We start from the raw sequence: 20,939 nt of genomic DNA on the forward strand, positions 1-20,939 counted from the left end.
GCACATAAAGCAACACAAAATATCAGAAAGTCAGATAGTTGCCGCGTTCTCCTGTTTGTTGATATACAGTATCGACATATCAAAAAGAGTCCTTTCCGATTTGTCCTGTGGAAATCCTTCCGGATTTCCGTCTCCAGGGACGCGTCTGGTTAGTTTGTGCATCCCCGCGAGGAGTACTGTCGTCAGGGCGATATTAGATTGTGGGAAACTCCACCGCTTCGCTAGATGAAGAAATCCTGAATTGAAGGAAACGTAGATTTTCTCCTCCTCTTCCTCTTCTTCTTCTTCTTCTTCTTCTTCTTCTTCTTCTTCTAGCCCAAAGTGAGCCATATGCCAGGACAGGACCCTTAACTCACGGCGGCCCGTAAACGTGATTAGGTGGTCTGGTGTGCACCTCCGAACGCTCAGCAGCCAACAGAACTGTCGAGTCAGTCTTGTCAATAGAGACGAATGAAATGCGAAGTCTTCATTTACTCTCAGATGAGAATATAACGAGAGGATGACAGTTGGTCGCAAGTCATGTATTGAGACTTCATTGAAAAACCCGCAGAGGTCATCGAGACGTGACTGATTAAAAAGTAGCCGTGGTGCCGGTACTGATTTGAAAATAACGCGTTGGGATTTAGAAAAAAAAAAGGACAAAATGACGACTGATAGGAAGAAAATTCTATGGAACTAAGTAGAAAAAAATGTATGGAACCGATTGGAAACCGCCTCTGAGACTAACTGAAAATAACACGTTCTTTCTGGACTGGATGACTGAATCCCAGCTTCGTTCTCTCTCTCTCTCTCTCTCTCTCTCTCTCTCTCTCTCTCTCTCTCTATACACCTTTGGCATTTTTTTGTGATTGAAGATTTACTTAGCTTCGAGGGCGGGTCTTACACCAGCACCTTCTGGCCTCCCGTTGCTCTCGGGAACGTGACTTCGTGCGTGTTCTCTCTCTCTCTCTCTCTCTCTCTCTCTCTCTCTCTCTCTCTCTCTCTCTCTCTCTGCTGAGAAAACCATTCTACGGGTAGGATCTTAGAGCCTCAAAAGGTCGACTGAATTAGTCGTGACTGTCAAGTGACCTGGAATCGGGGACCCCGGTCATTGACACGCCTGTCAGCTAAGCTCTCTCTCTCTCTCTCTCTCTCTCTCTCTCTCTCTCTCTCTCTCTCTCTCTCTGAGTCGTTAGTTTACGCGGTAATATTCGTAAGTCATCCGATCATTTCGACTCTACATTTAAGATTTTTCAACGGCATTCGCATGTTCGTCTTTCAAATGCTTAATCATCTCTACTTTCCCCTTTATTGAATATATATTTTTTTTAATTGTCAATGGCGAGTGTTTGCGTCGTGCATTCCCATTCTTAAATCGTAACAGCATCTCTCACTATCCAATGGGATTCTTTTCACCGTTTAATCCTTTTCCTCAGGCAGTCATGAAAATTTAATGAACATCCCGGGAGATGTGAAAGAATTATAAACAGTTTTTTTATTTATTTAAAAATAACGTAAAATCATCAGTCGTGACTTCATGAATCTGGCGTGCCTTTTGGGAGGTCGTGTTACGCCTCCTTGCTAATTGTTGAGGGGGGGGGGGGGAGGGGGGGGGGGGGGGGGGGGGGGGGGGGGGGGGGGGGCTGCAGACAAATTCCTTCCAATTGTTTTCCTTCAATTTGATTTCATCGGGTAGAAGTGTTCGAGAGCACTTGAGGAGGGCCGCTTGGAAGATGAAAGTGGTGCCTTTTGAGTGACTCAGCCGCTCGGAATCTAATTGGGAATTGGTGTATGTGTGTGTATGTATTATATGTATGTATGTATGTGATATATATATATATATATATATATATATATATATATATATATGAACTTGATAATAGTTTCAACATTTTGCCACAGTGGTCTATGTGAATGTGGATAAGGTTTCTATTTATGTAACTTTATGTAATCTTATTTTCCACAATAATGAGTGATGGTGGTGTCTTCAAGCTGTTTGTGAAATATCTCCAAACACGAACTGATGTTATTTACATATTTATATTACGAAATAGTATATTAAAGAATTACATAAATACTTAGAAAGGATAGTAATCGATCAGTTAAAAGGCATTTTGTCGTAGGATAAGGATAGTAAACGATCTGTTAAAATACATTTTGTCCTGGAATAAGGAGACCTCTTGCGCATTGCCAACGTTCTTTGTGTTTGTTAAATGTCAAAAGTCCCTAATAACTTCCTGACGTAACAGAATAAGACGTGTGTTGGTACACTGAGATAGCGTGGAAGATAACGCAGAGAAAAAAATGTACTGCTTGTAAGGAGGTGGCGTGTTCCATATCAGAGATCGTATAATTGATAACTACGGTTTTGGGTCTCTCTCTCTCTCTCTCTCTCTCTCTCTCTCTCTCTCTCTCTCTCTCTCTCTCTCTCCGCGCGCGCATACCATTGTGGTAGAGTTCTTGTACATTGATATAGTTTAAACGCAACAACCCATTTTGAGAGGTAACGATTGTCAAATCCCCAAAGTGTCTGATTTTTGGGGATGTAACTTGATCTTTTCTAAGTATTAAAAAATATATGTTTTTGGTTATGGTTACAACTACCTGGTCCAAAAACCTGTTGATTTTTAAACTTACCAATACAATCATACCGGCAAATCCACGAGAACAATGCAAATTTTTTTTTTGAGCCATTGCCCAAAGGAAAAAACTTAACGTATCGAAGGACCTTTTTTTATACAGATAAAACTTGTCTCTCCAAGGACACACGCACACATACTCTATATATATATATATATATATATATATATATATATATATATATATATATATATATATATATATTTGTGAACGGGAAAACATTACAAGGGAAAAGGTTCTAACCTGGAAGGTTATTATAATATTAGGACCGTTTTACCCAAGGGTATTAAATGCTTAGGGAGATTTCACACCACCAGTACATTAAGCTGCTGATTTTCGCCTCATGTTATTGAGGATAAGTCATAACCTCTTAACCAGACGAATTAAAAAGATATTAGTGTGTTGGGTGGACGCGTATAAACAACAGAAAAAAAATTTGGAATATTGTTCAGGAGACAGTGTTAAGAGGAATGTTAGACGGCCTGATTTGCGCGCATCCCATGAGCACCAATGTATAGATGTGAGCCTTGGCAGTGGTGATAGTAGTTACAGTGGTCTAACTCGAGAACTGACGTCTACCCAAGATACTTAACATGGATTCAGCGTGGTAGAATCGCTCTGTCATTTCTTTTGTTCTGGAGTCGCAGGTATCATTTTTTTTCTCCTTTATTTCTCTGATACATCGCTAACACAGCTGTAGTGCCTCTCTCTCTCTCTCCTCTCTCTCTCTCTCTCTCTCATTAGGACTCTGTGAATGAATAGTAAAACCTGCTCCTACAGATAAGTGAGCACACGATGTCTCCATAAGAAGTCTGTAAGACATCCTAATCCTTGTAACTCTCTCTCTCTCTCTCTCTCTCTCTCTCAGTAACCAAACAAGCAAGTTCATTAACTGAATAACGATTTGTTGTTATTTTCAATTGCGTCGAGTATAAATCATTCTCCCTCATGAACAAAGCTTCTCATCCGATGCAGATATTCCCAGAGAGATAAGCCACCCACTTCGCCAATTAGCGTCTTCATAATTTCAAGCTCGTAATGACTATACTCAGACGAAAGTGCAGCTTATAATATATTGGCGCGAGGCCCCTAGCTCCTCTGGACAACGTTAGACAGTCTTCTGAAAGTTTTGGACGGACAGTGTTATTCCACGCGCGAAATGTCGTGGGTTCGAAACCAGAGCGAAGAAGAGTGATACAGTACTTGAGAGCTGGTCGATTGCGGTAGTGAGGAGAGTGGGCCTAGGTCTAAGTTTTGTCAGAGAGAGAGAGAGAGAAGAGAGAGAGAGAGAGAGAGAGAGAGACTGACTCTATTCCAGCAGAATGAGTCTGTAGATAATGAGGCCACTTACGCTGACGTAATGTCACTTGCCAGAGATTTTCGACTGCTTAATTATCCGCTGTGATGTAATTGCTTTATTGTTCGTGGTATCAGTGATGTATATGTATGGTACGTACTTATTAGTGAAATTGTTTATTTTACATTGTGTATCTCTCTCTCTCTCTCCATATATATATTATTATTATTGTTTAGTCTTATTTCACTTCAAAGGCTAAATGATGGTCATTCTTCTTCCTCTTAATGGCTGATATATTCAAGATGTTTTGGCCGCTAGAGCTGTTAATAGGTTGTATTCTTCAAACAACACCTGGCAACCGGGGGTCACTGGACACCCCCTCATTATTGTTCTCTCCTCGTACACTGTCAGCGGGGAATGGCGACTATAATGTGGATGATGACGCCTGCTTAAATGATGGTGAGGAGGAAGATCGCAGGTTATGGTGATAATGATGACCATAATCTGCGAGGTGGAACTTGCATTGTTGCTAGATCATGCCGCGTCTGGCAAAATTAAAACGGTGTCACCTATGTTTATTTTTTCCTGTCATGACATTCCTTAGGAGATTTCTGGAGCTCCACATTGATTGATTCATCATAAAGATAAAACCGGACGTCGCAATTGTAATGGTCATCAACGTCGGAGAGGTAATAGTTCCCTCAGTCACGTATAGGATCTTTTCATATATTCACCCGTATGTCGATTGACGGTAGAAACGGTTTAATCATATATAAATAAAACAATGCTGAAACGTTAAATTATCGAAACGTACAAAATTTAAAAGGTTATTAATAATCAAAGATACTCTGTAAATCTTTACAAACTTGAATCTGCCTCAGTAAGTTTAAACTGTAAACCTCGCGTCCAGACAGTTAACATAAAGAGATATCGAGAGCATCACTGTGCTAGTACTAGTGGCGATACTTAGGGGACCACTGCAGAAAAGATGCTTAGGACATCAGTGCTGAAGAGATTCTTAGATCATCAATGCAAGAAGCCTTTTCGAAGCATCGTGCTTGAAACAGCAGCACCAGGTCGATGTATTACGAGGAATCCGTAATGACTAATGATTATGATGGCGTTTGAGACTAGGTTGCGTCAGTGTCGTGACGCTGCTTTGTATGGGAGATGGGAAAGTAGGTAAGGCGAGTTCAGTGGCCGTGTTATGAGGATTACGGCACCTCTGAGAGAGAGAGAGAGAGAGAGAGAGAGAGAGAGAGAGAGAGAGAGAGAGACCTATTATTCGTTTATGACTGAAAGATTAGTCTAGGTTCTTGTAGTTGTCTATCATTGAACGGATATGAAACACCCGTATAAAAGTACGGTGTTCTCAGAATATCTGGAGGTTTTAATAAATTATTTACCATCATGTCACTCAACTCGTCATTCCACCAAATCTTTTCTCCTCCCAATTGGCTTTCCATTGTAAAAACATCAATAATGACAAAAAACCATCTGTCCGAGTGCGCATTATGAGTCACTGGTAAGATGAAGCTGGTGTATGTTGCTCCTCTGAACCGCAGAAGTATCATCGCTTGGCCGGTCTTTATTTTTATTTCAGAATATGTAAGAAAGAACTTGAAAGGAAAACATTAGTCGAGAGAGAGAGAGAGAGAGAGAGAGAGAGAGAGAGAGAGAGAGAGAGAGAGAGATTAGTCTTGACAGAGAGAACTAAAAAGACATGTCTAGAGAGAGAGAGAGATAGAGAGAGAGAGAGAGAGGGACATAAGTCTAGAGAGAGAGGGAGAGAGAGAGAGAACTTGAAAGGACATAAGTTTAGAGAGAGAGAGCTTGAAAGGGCATTAGTCTTAAGAGATAGAGAGCAAGAGAGAAGTGACGAAGGACATAAGTCTAGAGAGAGAGAGAGAGAGAGAGAGTATTTTTCAAGTCAAAACCAGCTACGCTTCAAGTTGTGTTGCTAGATGAAGGATTAAAACGAAGAAGTTGACTAAGTGCTTTAGTTTGTTAGTAGTGTTTCCCACACCTTAGGCCTACCTCTAGCTCCGTAAATTTAAAAGCATTCTGTGAACGAAACGGACAGATAGACTAATTAACATTCTCAGATGTCTATCATTGAAATTTCTGCGCACATTTTGTCATAGATGGAGATGAAAGGGACTTGGGCACATTGGGCGGTGATTATAGCTAGGCTAATCCCTTTTTATCATAAATTACGTGATAGCAGACAAAAGGACAAAATGATTGACAACAAACTATCACAAAATCAACGAAGCAGAGTTTTGTTCAGGTCCACGATAAGTGAGGAAAACAAAATAAACTTCAACGGGACCACATCAAGGCAGAGCAAGCAAAAGCAATTTGGGAAAAGCCTCCTAGGCCTAGGACAACCACCACTCGCGTGCCCTTGTGTTTCGACGTCTCTAAAAGGAGTGACCAATATGGGAAAGAGGAACGTAGTGAGTGTCTCCCTCCCCTTCGGTTCGCCTCGTAGCGAGAGGTGGTGGTCTGTTGGCATTCAAAAGAAACCTTACGGTGATGTAAGGAAATGCCAGTCAAGGTTTGAGAGCGGAACAGCAGTAGGTCAGTCTATTCATAGGCGTCCAGCGATGATGACGGATTGACATCATTCATTCAAATGCGATTAACGGGGAACTGTTGAGGAACAGAAGTGTTACGGCAACAGTACTATAGGTACGGTACGGTGCTGTATTGGATTGTGCAACGTTTTTATTGCAGGGTTACCGTGTTAAGTAACACAATATTGATACTTATACACGTATATATATAGTAGATAAACACAACTTCTCACATGTAGTTTGATTTTTTCCTCTCTGTCAACCGGAATACACCAAGAGTAAAATATCCAAGGCATATGCTGACACACTGGTACCGACAAGTTCGGCATTAAACATCCTGGAGATAAGATTACCGGATTTGAGTCGAGTCGGCCCTGTCCCCGGTTGAAGGACCAGGGACTCGAAAGCTATCATCGGTATATACTTGACAGATACAGCGGGTGATGTTTAATCTAACGTGAAAACCAAAAACGTATACATAAGGTCAAACAGACGCAGAGAGAGAGAGAGAGAGAGAGTTTATTTTAACATGTAGGAATAGTGCCACATGATATCAGATCTTTATCTGCATAATCTCTTCGTTGTAATATTTCTTAGTATCACTTTATCTGTGTATGATTTAAATCAGACCTTTCACCATGAACTTTATCATTTTTTTATATGAGCCTGTCTTTATGTATTTGTTTATACAAACCATCCCACACAAACTCTGCAGAATAATTATTGTGACTCCAGATTTTCTTATAAATAAATATACCTTAATAGTGGCAACTACAAATATTTTTGGAGAACTGAAAATGAATTTTTTTTCTCTTTCCAGATTCAATGGCGGGAAGATTTACACTTACATTGGGGAGGTGTGTGTGTCTGTCAATCCTTACAGAACAGTCAACTTATATGGAAAAGAATATGTTACACAGTACAAAGGTAAGTTTAATTTTGCATGGAAGTACTTGCAAAATTGTTGTGATCCAAGAAAGCCATATTAGGGATACATTTTTTTATTACAAATATACTGCATGCACTTTTATCAAATATTTTTCGTTTATGTATAGGAGCTGAGTTCTCAAAGACAGATGGTTTGAACAAGTGAGAAGGTAACAGGGAAACAGTCAGAAATTTATGGAGAAATGTCACAAATGGGACCTAGGCCAGACAGGAATTCAGGCAGGAATTGTATGAAATAAAAGAAACTATGATGTCACAACATAGTTAAAGCAGAGTTCAATAACAAATAGTGATCAATAGCTGGGAAATTCTACTGTTTTTGTTTTTAGAAGGGTTGACATCATTTGATGTTAATTGGTTAACTTGTCATGGGAAATGATGGCATGATTTTTATAATCCTTTTTGCAAGATACTTCCTTACGAAGCGAAGGCCATTTGTTAACGAATTCATGTCTGTTGATACAGAAGCCTTGAGTACAGAGTGCAAATGGATTTATTGAAGGGTCAACCACATAGAGGTCATCCTATTGGGAGAAGCTTCCCCTGTACCTTGTCAGTCTTCATTGTTTTATGCTTGATGTGCACTGAGGGATGAGCTCTTGTTTGTAGCATAACTGCTTTAGAAGACAATAAACATCCTGCTTTCTTTTAATTTGGTACATCATTCTACTACCACAGTACTGCTACTACTACTACTTGAGCAGTGTGAAACCAAAGTGGCGATATTTGTAACACTCATTAGCGTGCATCTGTTTATTTAACAGGCAGAGAGATCTTCGAGAGGCCTCCGCACATCTTTGCCATTGCCGATGCAGCGTATAAGGCAATGAAGCGCCGTGGGCAGGACACCTGCATTGTCATCTCCGGAGAGTCGGGTTCGGGTAAAACAGAAGCCTCAAAAATCATCATGAGATACATTGCTGCTGTTACCAATGTAGCTGGACAACAGGAAATTGAAAGGTGACAGTTATGTTCTGCTGTTTATATTTCCCTTCTTGAATGTGAAGATATTTTTTTAATATTTCTACCAGTCTCTTTCCAAAAGTATTGTAAAAGTTTATGGCTCTATGTCATTAGTTAAGCTTTATTGTGGCATCATAGTGATAATTAAATTTCTTCTCTTGAATTCAGAGTGAAAAATGTCCTCCTCCAGTCAAATGCAATTCTTGAAGCATTTGGAAATGCCAAGACAAACAGAAATGACAACTCCTCTCGATTTGGTAAATACATGGACATCAACTTTGACTTTAAGGGTGATCCTATTGGAGGTCATGTGCAAAATTACCTGCTGGAGAAATCACGCGTTGTACTTCAGCAACCTGGTGAACGCAATTTCCACTCATTCTACCAGGTACTACTGATGATTAGATGGGCCTAGATGTTTTGTATCTACAATGCATATATTATATATTAAGAAAATTTTTGGCTGAAGTAACTCTATTGCTCCGTTTAATAGACTTGAGGTAATTTTCAGCACGGTTTTGCTATTTTCATTAATCTTTTGACTCCATAATTTAGGTTTTGTTTGGAGCCTCGGATTCAGAGCTGTCTCGTCTCAAGTTAAAACGTGATGTGAACTCCTATCACTTCATTCGCCAAGGAGGCACCCCCAGAGTTGATACCATTGCTGACAAGACTGATTACAAGGCTTGCCAGGGAGCTTTCAAAACACTAGGGTTCTCAAATGAGCAAATTGATGCTATTTGGAGAATTGTCAGCGCTATTCTTCACTTGGTATGTAAGAAATTGGTGAATTGTAGAGCAATTTCCATTTTCTAATTGTTTTTGTTGTTGTATAGGAAGATTAATTGATGTTTGCCTTTTCATTGTTACTTATCAGAAAATTAAATAGAAAATGTTACTGAACAGTGATATGAATTTGCAACAGGAAAATATTAGACTATCAAGCCAATATTTTCTTGGCTGGAACTAGTAATGCCTTTAGATTATCCATTTTTTTATGAGTTCCATAAATTGTCACCAAATTTATCATTTATGTTACTAACTGTGTGTAGACATTTGTGATGTATTTTTATACATTATAATATGGAGCCTTTTTTATATTCTGGAATCCGTTTTATTTATGGCATAGCACTCTTGAAAACTGATTGATAAGAATGTGTCTGCTTGTTTTCAGGGGAACATAGAGTTCACAAGCAGTGGGGATGAGACTCAAATCAAGAACCCAAAAGTGGTGAAGGACATTGCAGAACTCTTGCATGTCTCCCCCGACCAAGTGACTAAGGCACTCTGTCACCGAGTGATTGCTGCCAGAGGAGAGGTCATGGAGAAACGTCACACAGAAAGTGAAGCAAGTTATGGTAGAGATGCTTTTGCCAAGGTAAGATTAACTAAGACAAACCCATAATTTTGATGTAGTGGAATGTACAGTGCATGACCAGGGATCATCATTATTTTGAAGCATTCCAAAGGAAATCTCTTTGGTAATTAGTCCCTGTTCATCATTATCCAAAATCGCTAGGTTTAATTGCAGTACGTATGTCCCTTTATTAACTGCGTTATGTTGTATAATGTCATTTGGTATCATTACATATTTTTTGACATTTAAGTAGTACTGAAGTTGAATTGTTTAGTTCTTGAAAAATTAATAACAATAAGATTTCTAGATACTATTTTGCTCCATTAAGGTACCATCGCTTGTTGGATGATAAATCATAGAAAATTGAATAATGGAGGCATAAAGGAGCTGTAGTTTATTAAGATCTCTTTCGGTATTGTATGACTCATACTTTATATCTGTGAAGGTGTCATCTGTTTAGCATTTATCTTGAATTTTGGTTTCTGTTTGTTTTGTTTTGACCAACTGGTATTCTATTCAAATTGCATATTTGTGAAATGTATGTATATGATTACTTCTCAGCTATATACCCAAGTTGTACCCTAAGCTAGTGTATGCATTTGATTCAAGTGGGTGTAAGGATAAATAGGTATTTGTGTTCAGTTTGATACATTCTGTATGGGAATAATCAGTTTTTCTGATAGAGAAGTCCAAGGTAACAGCTTATTCACTTATTCAATTCTTTTACTTGATTACAGGCTATCTACGAAAGACTGTTTTCGTACATTGTACAAGGGGTCAACTCGGCCATTGAAGTTCGTTATGACAACCAATCACCTCAGTACAAATATAATACTGTCATTGGTGTGCTGGACATCTATGGTTTTGAAATTTTTGAACGAAACAGTTTTGAGCAGTTTTGTATCAATTATTGCAATGAAAAACTGCAGCAGCTCTTCATTGGTAAGTGTCCATTTTAAGTGAGTTAGTCCTAATTACCATTGACACCAGTCGGTTAGGTTTACTAAAACAAGTATAGAAGTTTCCATCATCCAAGTTTTCTAAATGGCATGAATGAAACAGGTACAAGAAGTGCACTTTCACAAATTAAGTGGAATATTTTGGAATTTATATTAAAGGTTGATTTTATCATGTAATTATTGAAGAAAAAAATTGCACAAATGCTGCTCCCAGAATTCCGATAAGGTTTATTGTGACGTAAGGCTTCCAACATTAATTAAATAATCATAGAGCTGTACATAAAATTAATAATAATAAATCTGTGGGTAAGATTTTAAAACGAGCATGATCAGTATTTTGGCTTGTAAAAAACATGGTTTCGCATCTGTGTTGCTGTCAGTATTTTAAGTACGCAAACCACGTTATTTCTCGTTGTTTGTGTAGGTATACTTTTTGCTTAAAATTTATTTCTTGGCTTATTTTTTGCATAAAAGGCACTAACTCACCCAGTGTATTTAATTAGACTCAGAATTCCATCTGCCATCCTGTGATACCAGTGTTCAAAGTTTCACTTAAACTTATACAGAACAAATAATTTCAAAAGATGATTGTGAGTGTAAATCATGTAATTAGTTATATAACATTATAACATTATAACCATTAATTCATTGTTATTTTATTACAGAACTTGTATTGAAGCAAGAACAAGAAGAGTATAAGAGAGAAGGCATTGCTTGGCAAACTATAGATTATTTCAACAACCAGATAATCTGTGATTTGGTTGAGCAGAATCACAAAGGAATAATTGCCATTACAGATGAGGCTTGCCTTAACGTTGGAAAAGTAACAGATGAAGTAAGCACTTATTTCCAATACCACACTGCTAGAGTAACTGTAATGAGTGAGTTATCGAAATTTAAGAAGAAACTAATGTATTATGTAGGTTTTTGTGTGTTTGTTCTTGGTGGAAAGAGAAGCTTTTCAAGTTATATTTTTTTCATGTTGTATTTCATTCGTCATCTTGTCTCTCTGAAATAAACAGATGCTCCTGGAAGCAATGGAAAAGAAATTGAAGGGCCATGATCACTTTACTACGCGCAAACTTTCCCCAATGGACAAAGAGCTCAAGCATGTGGAAGAATTCCGTATCAAGTGAGTTGTTGATGCTATATTTAGGACAATTTCGTTTTTCACTATAGACAAAAATCATTCCCATGGATAAACTAATGCATTTTTTTAAAACATCTAAATATTTACCAGTGTTACTTACCTTTAATGACTAACCCATCAGAAAATTTATCCTTGTAATTAGGGTCATAAATCTTACGTTTAGAATACTGTCAATATGCATCTCTTATTTTTTAAAGTCTTGTCTCCCCAAAATAGGTGTAGGGTAGTATGTAAATATTCAGTTGAAAGATGAAAATAATCATTGACTTGAATATTTTTTGTGTATTATTTGCAATAAGAAACAGAGTGCCTCATGTGTTCATTACTGATTTTCTGGCCTATACCGTAACTTGTTTCTTTTCCAAAGACATTATGCCGGAGATGTTGTCTACTCAATCAAAGGCTTCTTGGAGAAGAACAAGGACACACTATTCCAGGATTTCAAGAGGCTGATGTATTCGTCCTCAGATAAAGTTATATCATCAATGTGGCCAGAGGGAGCCCAAGACATCACAATGGTTAGTTTGTATTTTATTTTCATTACTGTTCATTGTTTTCCATAATAATGAATTTGTAAATTTATTGGACACCTGAAAGTGCCTTAGTATTTGACAACCTAAATTTCATTGTCTTTCTGAACAGCAGCTTTTTTAGCAAAGCTTAAGGTTATCATACAGTTAATAGTATACTAAAGCTGAGAATTCCTTTTATGTATTTTTATGCTAAATGGTGCTTACTAGGGGCATTTTATTATAGCAAGTGGCATAACTTTTAGTGAAACAAACTTAATGGGAGTTGTATATGAACTGTAAAAATCGGTCAACCTGTAGTTTTATTTTACAATACAGTGCTAATGCAGTTTCAGCATTGGTTATTTTGAGCCAGTTTGAAACTCTCTTGGTTGTTGCAGATCACCAAACGTCCTTTGACAGCTGGAACGATGTTCAAGAATTCCATGATTGCTCTGGTAAAGAATCTTGCCTGCAAGGAGCCATATTATATCCGTTGCATTAAACCAAATGACCAGAAATCTCCCGTCATCTTTGATCAGGAAAGAGTAACGCACCAGGTGAGACCTTTGCTTCAAAACTAGCTACTATAGATCTTATCATGCTCATTGATTGGTGTTAAGTAGCATTTATTTTTTGTAAATGATGTATTAGAAAAAGACAATAGTTTGCATGTAATATTATTAGATCTGAGACTCTGACTTTTTAATTATTTAATTTTCAGGTAAATTATCTTGGTCTTGTGGAAAACCTGCGTGTCAGAAGAGCTGGATTTGCTTACAGGCAGAGCTATGATCGCTTCCTGAGAAGGTACATGATATTTAGTCATTAGTGGGAATCAATGCTTACATCTAGCATCTAGTGTAAAAGTGTCTTTATATATACTATTTTCAGTCCAAATACATTCTCATTTTCAGATGAAGTTCTTCATCACTCAGATAGTGTTCAGGTTTTATACTCAGTTATTTAGTTAAACTGTTTTATAGGATATTATTCTTCATGAATATCAAAATGCTGGTCATAGTGTTTGAATGTTTGTTGTTCATGTCACGTTAGACAGATACTTTCTTTGTAGCTAATGTTAATTCTACCATTAACCCAGGTACAAAATGATATCCCAGTACACGTGGCCAAACTTCCATGGAGGCACAGATAGAGAGGGTACCAAAATTCTAGTTGAAGAACAAGGTTTCAGCAACGATGTCAAGTATGGAAACACCAAGCTATTCATCCGGTCTCCACAGACACTGTTTGCCCTAGAGCAGGTAAAATAGCATCAAATTTCATGTAGCTTAGTGGTGCGTTAAAACATAATTTATAATTTTTAGAATTTGTTTGTTAAATAATAATAGCAGGGCAATCTGGCTAAATTTTGAAGTGTGAATCTGTAGCTCTATTTGTTGCTTATGATGTTGTTCAAACTTGTCTTATAGGACCACTAAATTCAACATCATTGGTTACTTATCAAAAGCACACATAGAGTATGAAATATGGGTCTCTGTTTTGGCAAATGAACTTGTAAATGTTCACATTCCCCTTGTTATTATTGACTCCATACAGTATTTGATATTTAAATGGATGCAAATAAGTTTTATGCAAATGCACTACAGCTTCCCATGTCACTATAACTGATTCACTTAAGGTAGATTCTCGGATGAGCCTTATTCTTACGAGACGTTTGTTTGGTGGCCGCTGATTGGCTGGTACCGGGAGGTAGGCAGCTCCCAGCCAATCAGCGGCCGCCAAACTAACGTCTCGTAGGCATAGGGATCACCCAAGAATCTACCTTAAGTGAACCAGTTATAATTTGGGAGTGCAGCAGTTCAGGTAAACGTTCTAAAAAGAGATATATCGTATTTTTTTATTATTTAAATCACATTGAGAGTGATTTTGAAACAGATTTATGAGGACTTTGGCTAATGGGATTAAAGTTAAGCATTGTAACTTCTAAACAATTTAGGCTTACAAAAATTATAATCACAAGATATACTCAATATTCCAGAAGTAAGAGTAAAGTGTAGTTTTTATAGTAATTATGCTCTTGAGTAAACGTTTTAGATCATTACCTTGGATGAGGAGTTTATGTTTTAAGAAAAGATTTCAAGTAGGCTTCTTTGTTTGCAGCAGGATTTCACAGAAAGGTTTCTGGATTTAAATTAATATTTTGCCAAATATGGACCTTGTAACTGGCAACGAATTTAGATTTTGGAAACAAGAATGTAGCTTCTAGGAAGAAAGGTCCCTTTGGGGGGGTGAGTGGAGTCATCAGTCTTTGCAGATCTTGGAGGTCAACAACACTTAATATACTTGTTTCATGTAGCTTTGGGTTAACCTTGTGGTTAGTGTAGTAATTAAATAAGGGATATTGAAAGTCACTTCTGTGTCCTAGGGTAATGTTTTAGGACTCTGGAAGCTTTATCTGAGGATCTTTGGTAATTAATATTCTTGTTAAGTGTCCCTTCTTTTTTCTTTAAATATCAGGGTAGAGCAAAGTTGATCCCAGGAATAGTCATCTTCTTGCAAAAGATGTGGCGAGGAGCAATCTGCCGAATGCACTATCGTCGTCTGAAGGCTGGACTGACCATATTGGCTCACTACAGAAAGTACAAAATGAGGTCATACATGCTAGAGCTCAACAGAGTGTTCAGGTATGTGCAGTTTTGTAATTGAACAATACATATATGAGGAGGATGGCCATCAACTTATGAAGTAAGGTTTCACAGAATAGAGTCCATATTTAATGTGTATAAAGAGTGAGAATTTTAGCTTTCTCGTGATTGAAGGTGCTCAATTTTAATCTTTCCTAAATCAGGGCTCGCCGTGGTTTACCTGATCCAGATTGTGAAAATGGCCGAGGTCTGGCCAAGAACTCTAAGTAAGGCATTGTGTTTAGTAGGAGAACCTCGTAAGAAGTATTGCACCTAAGAAAATATAGATAATTACCTTTACAGCAGTTACCATCCTTCTAATAGAGAGAGACCTTATGAGATCGTGTAGTATACAGGACCTGTTTGTTCCTCAAGGTTCCCTTTTGCACACTATATATTTAGTTAAAGGAATATTTGAACAATTGGTTTGTGCTCCTTTCAGTAACTAAATTACCATAGAATTATGTCACAATGGAACCTTTCCACAAGAGGGTTTCATATTAGAATTACCCTCTGAAGTAGATGGGTTGTTAATTAGATGATAATTCATTCTTAGCAAGTACAGTGTCATGAAATCATATAGTGTGTAAATAGAAGTTTTTATTTGTTTCAGTGTGAGGTGTTCATTATTGTGAATTATCCTTGACTAAAAATTGTGCCTTTGTGTTCTAGATATCATTCATTACTGTTATAGTTTTTATTTTTCATCAGGTTCTTTATTTGTACCCTTTTCTATGGTTTTCTGAGCCTTCTTAATAATGTGTGTCTTGCTATTTTTGTACATACTCTACTATTTTGACTAATTACTCCTCATCTCTATTCCACATATCACAGGAAATCACAGTCGATTAGAGATTTTAGTCCATTTTTCAGCCACATCTCTACAACTTCAACTGTTACATGAGCTTTCATTGCACTCTCTTTGAATCTTAGCATTCTGTTTTATTCAAACCTTTTCTAAATCTTTGTCAGGTCTGATACGTCTGTTCCAGTAGTAGCACAAAACTTATGCACTCATATATTTTTGGTCCCTTTACTAATTGGATCCTTTTTTTTTTTTTTCTTTTACTAACAACAGTCTTTTTCCACTTCATCCAGGCTTTTGCTACTATTTTCCCTACTATATTATTACCTTTTAAAGCTGCTTTTATTTTTAACCCGACACCCCCATCTATCTTATTTAGAGTTACACTTTTGGAGCTTTGAAAATCTTATTTTCATGTATATATGCAGTCTGATACGTTCACTATACAATACTGTTTACACCATTACACCTTTCCCCAGCATTTACATGGTCACTTTTCTGGCTGTGTTTTTTCTTTTGCCTTTTTGGTCACTGTAATCTTTTTAAATTTTTATTTTTAGCCCTCTTATGTCCATCTCATTTTTTCATCTCTTAAATATTCCTACAACCTCTTCCTCATGTTTCTATTTATAGGAGCTGTCTGCTTGTAACTTCTCAACATTTATAGCTTCCTCATTACTTTGATGAATACCAAAGAATCTAGACTGATCCTTTGAGGACACACATATTTGTTTCAGATTCTTTGGATGACACTTCCACTGACTACATTGTAGTGCATGTTTTATTAGAATGTCTATCTTTGTTTTGAAAAAAAAAATAATCCAAAGTAGGATTAAGTACGGTACCTAATTATTGAAGTCATGGTATACGTAGTTATCTTTTACATAAAGATTGAAAGAGGTTCAGTGTATAATACAATTTTACAAAGCTAATTTGCATGCATAAGATTTTTTTTCTTTTTTTATTAATTTCTCTAAAACCCTTCAGAAATGTGAAACAAATGCCAGACTATGGTAAACATCTGAGATGGCCTGCCCCACCCCTTGTTCTGCGATCCATGGTATCAGACTTCCAGAGTATCCACAATCGCTGGAGAGCGCATATGATCCTTTCAAATGTCCCCAGAGCAGACTGGCCACAGCTTAGAATTAAGGTTTGTACACACATTATTTACTCCTGGGATTTTTAAACTACATGATAAACTTCAAATGTTCTCTTTCATTTACCAGAAGGTCTGTGAAAGGACAAAGAAATTTGTGTGAGGAGTATGTTTTAATAGTTTGTAGTTTGAGATAGGTTTTCATAAATATAAACAGTATTTGTATTTCTAAATATAAACAATATTTGTATTTCTAACACAGCTACTGCTCTCTGATTTGCAATCCTTACTTTTCATCCACCTCAGGTGATAGCTGGAGATGCTCTCATGGGCAAACGTGCTGATTGGGGTGTTCGTGAATACTGGGAGGGAAATTATTTGGCATTAGCAAAGGAGAACCCATCTGCCTCTAACTTCCAGTCTGCTGTGAGGAACATGAGGAACAAAGATGGATTCAGAGAAGTAAGGGTGTTGCATTTGTATGAACTTACATTTGGATATCTCGGTACAAAATGCATTGCAAAGCAGTTCCTTGTTGCTTGTCACCAAAGTTTTTTTTTTAAGTTTCCCATGTAATTTTCAGTCTATTTTTATTAGTTCACACAAGACTTGGTACATAATCATAATTCTATATTGCTACATCATTTTGTACTTTGGAATTAGTGAAGATGATTTGTATTAAAAAAAATACATACTCTCTCTATCATAATTCTATGTTTTTGTTGTAAAATCTCGCTTTGCTTTCATTGTCTGAAATCCCCTGTTCACAGCCTGTTTCATAACTGTTTTCAAATTTACAGGTCCTGTTCTCAAGCCTGATAAAGAAGATAAACAAGAAGAACAAGTCTTCAGAACGTGCAATTTTAGTCACTGACAGACACATTTACAAGCTGCACAACAAAACCTTCAAGCCCCTTAGATCACCAATTCCCATAGTAGAGGTATGTAAATGGACATTAGTTTCCCTTTTTTAGCGTTTTCTAGAATAACATATTAACTTTAAAGTTCCTTAATTGTCATTTTCTTCTTGGGGAATTTCAGTATATGAAATTCATTATTAATTGCCACTGTACTATATCATTTTCATACATTCAACTTACCTGTCAGATATATACATAGCTATCGACTCCGTCGTCCCCGACAGAAATTCGAATTTCGCGGCACACGCTACAGGTAGGTCAGGTGATCTACCTGCCTGCCGCTGGGTGGCAGGACTAGGAACTATTCCCGTTTTCTAATCAGATTCTCTCTGTCGCTGGGAAGGTAAACATATGTTTGCTTTCCCTCCTGATTTGATTTTCGTGTTTCATCGCCATCGATCTTCTGGGCCGACTTTTACAGGGAAGTACTGGATCGGTGGTTTGGCATACGTTTTTAATAACTTTTTAATAACTTTTTAATAACTTTTAATGAATTAACTTCGAAGTTTTCGAAGAATAGAGTATGTGTAACTACCGAAGTGTTCGGTAGACAATTACATAGTTTGCAAGAAAGGGAAATATAAATATTTATTCATTGATGAAGTGTAATAAATGTTAGAATTTGATTGAGGAAAATAAGGTAACTTCCTATTTGAGGAAGTCAGAAAACATAGAACTAGATATGCTTTCTTTAGAAGCTTTAATAGCCCTCGTTCTGACAAAGCAGTTAGAATATTTAACAGTACTAGTAGTGTTGTTTCCTCATCACCTTCTTACTTCACAGAAACTACAAATTCATTTGCAATTTGAAGATAAAGGAATGTAGCTCAAGATACGAGCTATTATAAGGTAAGAAGTGATTATAGTGTTCCCCATTGCATTAGAGGGTGCGTCTGATCGGCTCTGTCTCGCTCCCAGGCCTAGACCTCTTCCAAGCTCCCTGGCCGGAGGAGAAGGAATGTCGAAAGCCGTACGGAGGTTATGGAGAACCCCCACCGTTCAGGCGTCCCCCCCTCGGCAGGTTCTGTAGAACGTCCCAGACTGCCAGGGATAGCCATTGGAAAGGCATCCTAATTCAATGTGTTCCCCTTTTTATTATCGTCTTGACGAATAAGGAGTAAAAACATCAACGGCGTAGATTAAATGAAGATGCAAGATAATCTCGTCTGGCTATCGGAACCTCAGAAGAGACGGAGAAAGGTTGCGGTAGAGGCATTGCCCTATCCGGGTTCGTCCCCCACCCCCCGTTACAGTTGGACGGGGGGGGGGGGCTCTATCCCATGGGGGTTTGAAATAGTTATTTCAATAAATTCCTCATCGGTACATGTATATGAAAATATATCTATTCTGAGAAGATCGAATTAGATATTAAAGAATATTTGTTGATCGAATGAATTATATGGATCTCGTTTAGTGATTACACACATATATATAACTTTTAAGCTTCTAGCTCCTTGGGCATGAAGCTCCGGTAACGAGCTCAATGCGCCTAAAGCGTCTGAAACAAGGCGCAAAGCGTTCTGCAAACGAGGCGCAAAGCACCTGAAGGGCCTGAATATAGGCGCAAAGCGCTGAAGCACGATGAACCAGGATCTTCATCGGAAATGGAAGTCCTTCTCATTCAGAAGAAAGGGAGGGCTATGTCGAAAATGGAAGTATGTCGAATTCTAGCAAGAACAAATGTACAAGAGATCGGAACCTTCCGCACACAAAACCTTCCGCACAAGCGGAACCTTCCAGAAGGCGGAAGATTCCAGATTCAAATAACCTTCCAGACGTACAGAACTTTCCAGGCGAGGATCGCCTTTCAGATGCTCGGAACTTTCCAACAAGAAAACTTTCCAAGGGCGATACGTCTTCTAGGATCCAGGAGTATTTCTGATCACGATCTCCTCCCAGGCGCCAGGAGTATTCGGAACGCGATACTCCTGCCAAGCACCAGGAGTATTCCGACGAGCACGATACTCCTCCCAGGCGCCAGGAGTATTCGGAACGTGATACTCCTACCAGGCGCCAGGAGTATTCTAGGCAAGATACTCCTGCTTAGCGCCAGACACTTTCTCCTACAAGAAGAGCCTGACAACCGCCGAGAGTCCTCCAGGCGAAGGGTGAAAGAAAGACATTCAAGGCTTTTCCTGATTAGGGACGGGAGTTGTCGCGCAGGCGGCCGTTGCCCTTGTCAGGATCGTCTTAATGCAATAAAGGCTAGAGCAAGTTCGGTTTTTTCCAGGCAGGGACTCAAGATGTAGCACAGGCTGCCGTAGCCCTTGTCAGGTTAGAGTCGGTACTGCGAATAGCCCTTCACCTTTCGAAAGGAAGCGTCTCCTTCGGTTGCTCAATCTTGCCCCAAATTGAGGAATGGAAGATAGAGCAGAATTGTGAGAATTAGTTCAGTATTAGTAAGAGGATATTAAAATCATCCTCCTTCTAAAATAGATTGCAACCAACCATTTACAGAAAAGAGGGGCAATCGTTTGGAAGTTGAACAAGATTCGTACGAGCTCTCATTCATTGATTAGAGGCTCTTCCAGATAAGAAAGGCGTAAAATACGGACTTATCTCCAAGATAATAAAAGCTGGAGAGATTCTCTTCGATCCTCGGATTGTCATTTGCAATATCTTTCGACTAATACTCATTCGGGATTATTGACGAAATGAACGAAGAGAGTAAGATTTCTATTCTTTCTCTGCATGTCAGAAAGGAAAGAGTGTCGTAGAAGGCTTGCTGTATATGACTACTGAATGACAAGTCATAATACGCATACCATAGTTGCCTTTCTGGTTCGCTACGGAATTGTCTATATCCTTAAAGGATTTTACCTAGTAAAGACTTCGCTTAAAAGGTTTGTTACGACAATACCTATTCAGCCTCGGTATTTAACAAAGGTTGTTTGCCTAAAATTTGCATTATTGAGAGCTTTCTTAGACTCGAGAATAATTTTATTATATCCATTCATGAAGGGAGTAACTGGCAACTCAGAATGAAGGCAGCCAGGCAGTGAACGACACGGCTGTAATTGTGAGCCAATCTAGTACCATCCGGTTCTCGGTCGTGAACGGTTGGTTACATCTTTCTCTCCTAAAGG

General features: G+C 38.1%; 1 protein-coding gene across 2 annotated transcripts in view; it reads left to right on the plus strand.

Annotated features, from left to right (window-relative positions):
* The window catches only part of LOC135214335 (unconventional myosin ID-like), a 105,286-nt gene that overhangs the window by 71,940 nt on the left and 12,407 nt on the right, over positions 1-20,939 (plus strand). For both annotated transcript variants that reach the window (XM_064248535.1, XM_064248536.1), the window contains exons 2-17: positions 7,316-7,422; positions 8,208-8,403; positions 8,575-8,794; positions 8,962-9,177; positions 9,581-9,784; positions 10,501-10,705; positions 11,388-11,557; positions 11,745-11,854; positions 12,240-12,390; positions 12,783-12,941; positions 13,106-13,191; positions 13,484-13,646; positions 14,863-15,029; positions 16,822-16,987; positions 17,240-17,395; positions 17,734-17,874. In XM_064248535.1, coding sequence (XP_064104605.1) covers positions 7,316-7,422; positions 8,208-8,403; positions 8,575-8,794; positions 8,962-9,177; positions 9,581-9,784; positions 10,501-10,705; positions 11,388-11,557; positions 11,745-11,854; positions 12,240-12,390; positions 12,783-12,941; positions 13,106-13,191; positions 13,484-13,646; positions 14,863-15,029; positions 16,822-16,987; positions 17,240-17,395; positions 17,734-17,874 — 2,617 coding nt within the window. The remainder of the gene's footprint in view (positions 1-7,315; positions 7,423-8,207; positions 8,404-8,574; positions 8,795-8,961; positions 9,178-9,580; positions 9,785-10,500; positions 10,706-11,387; positions 11,558-11,744; positions 11,855-12,239; positions 12,391-12,782; positions 12,942-13,105; positions 13,192-13,483; positions 13,647-14,862; positions 15,030-16,821; positions 16,988-17,239; positions 17,396-17,733; positions 17,875-20,939) is intronic.

The sequence above is a fragment of the Macrobrachium nipponense genome, chromosome 45, assembly GCF_015104395.2.
Source record: "Macrobrachium nipponense isolate FS-2020 chromosome 45, ASM1510439v2, whole genome shotgun sequence".
Classification (NCBI taxonomy): domain Eukaryota; kingdom Metazoa; phylum Arthropoda; class Malacostraca; order Decapoda; family Palaemonidae; genus Macrobrachium; species Macrobrachium nipponense.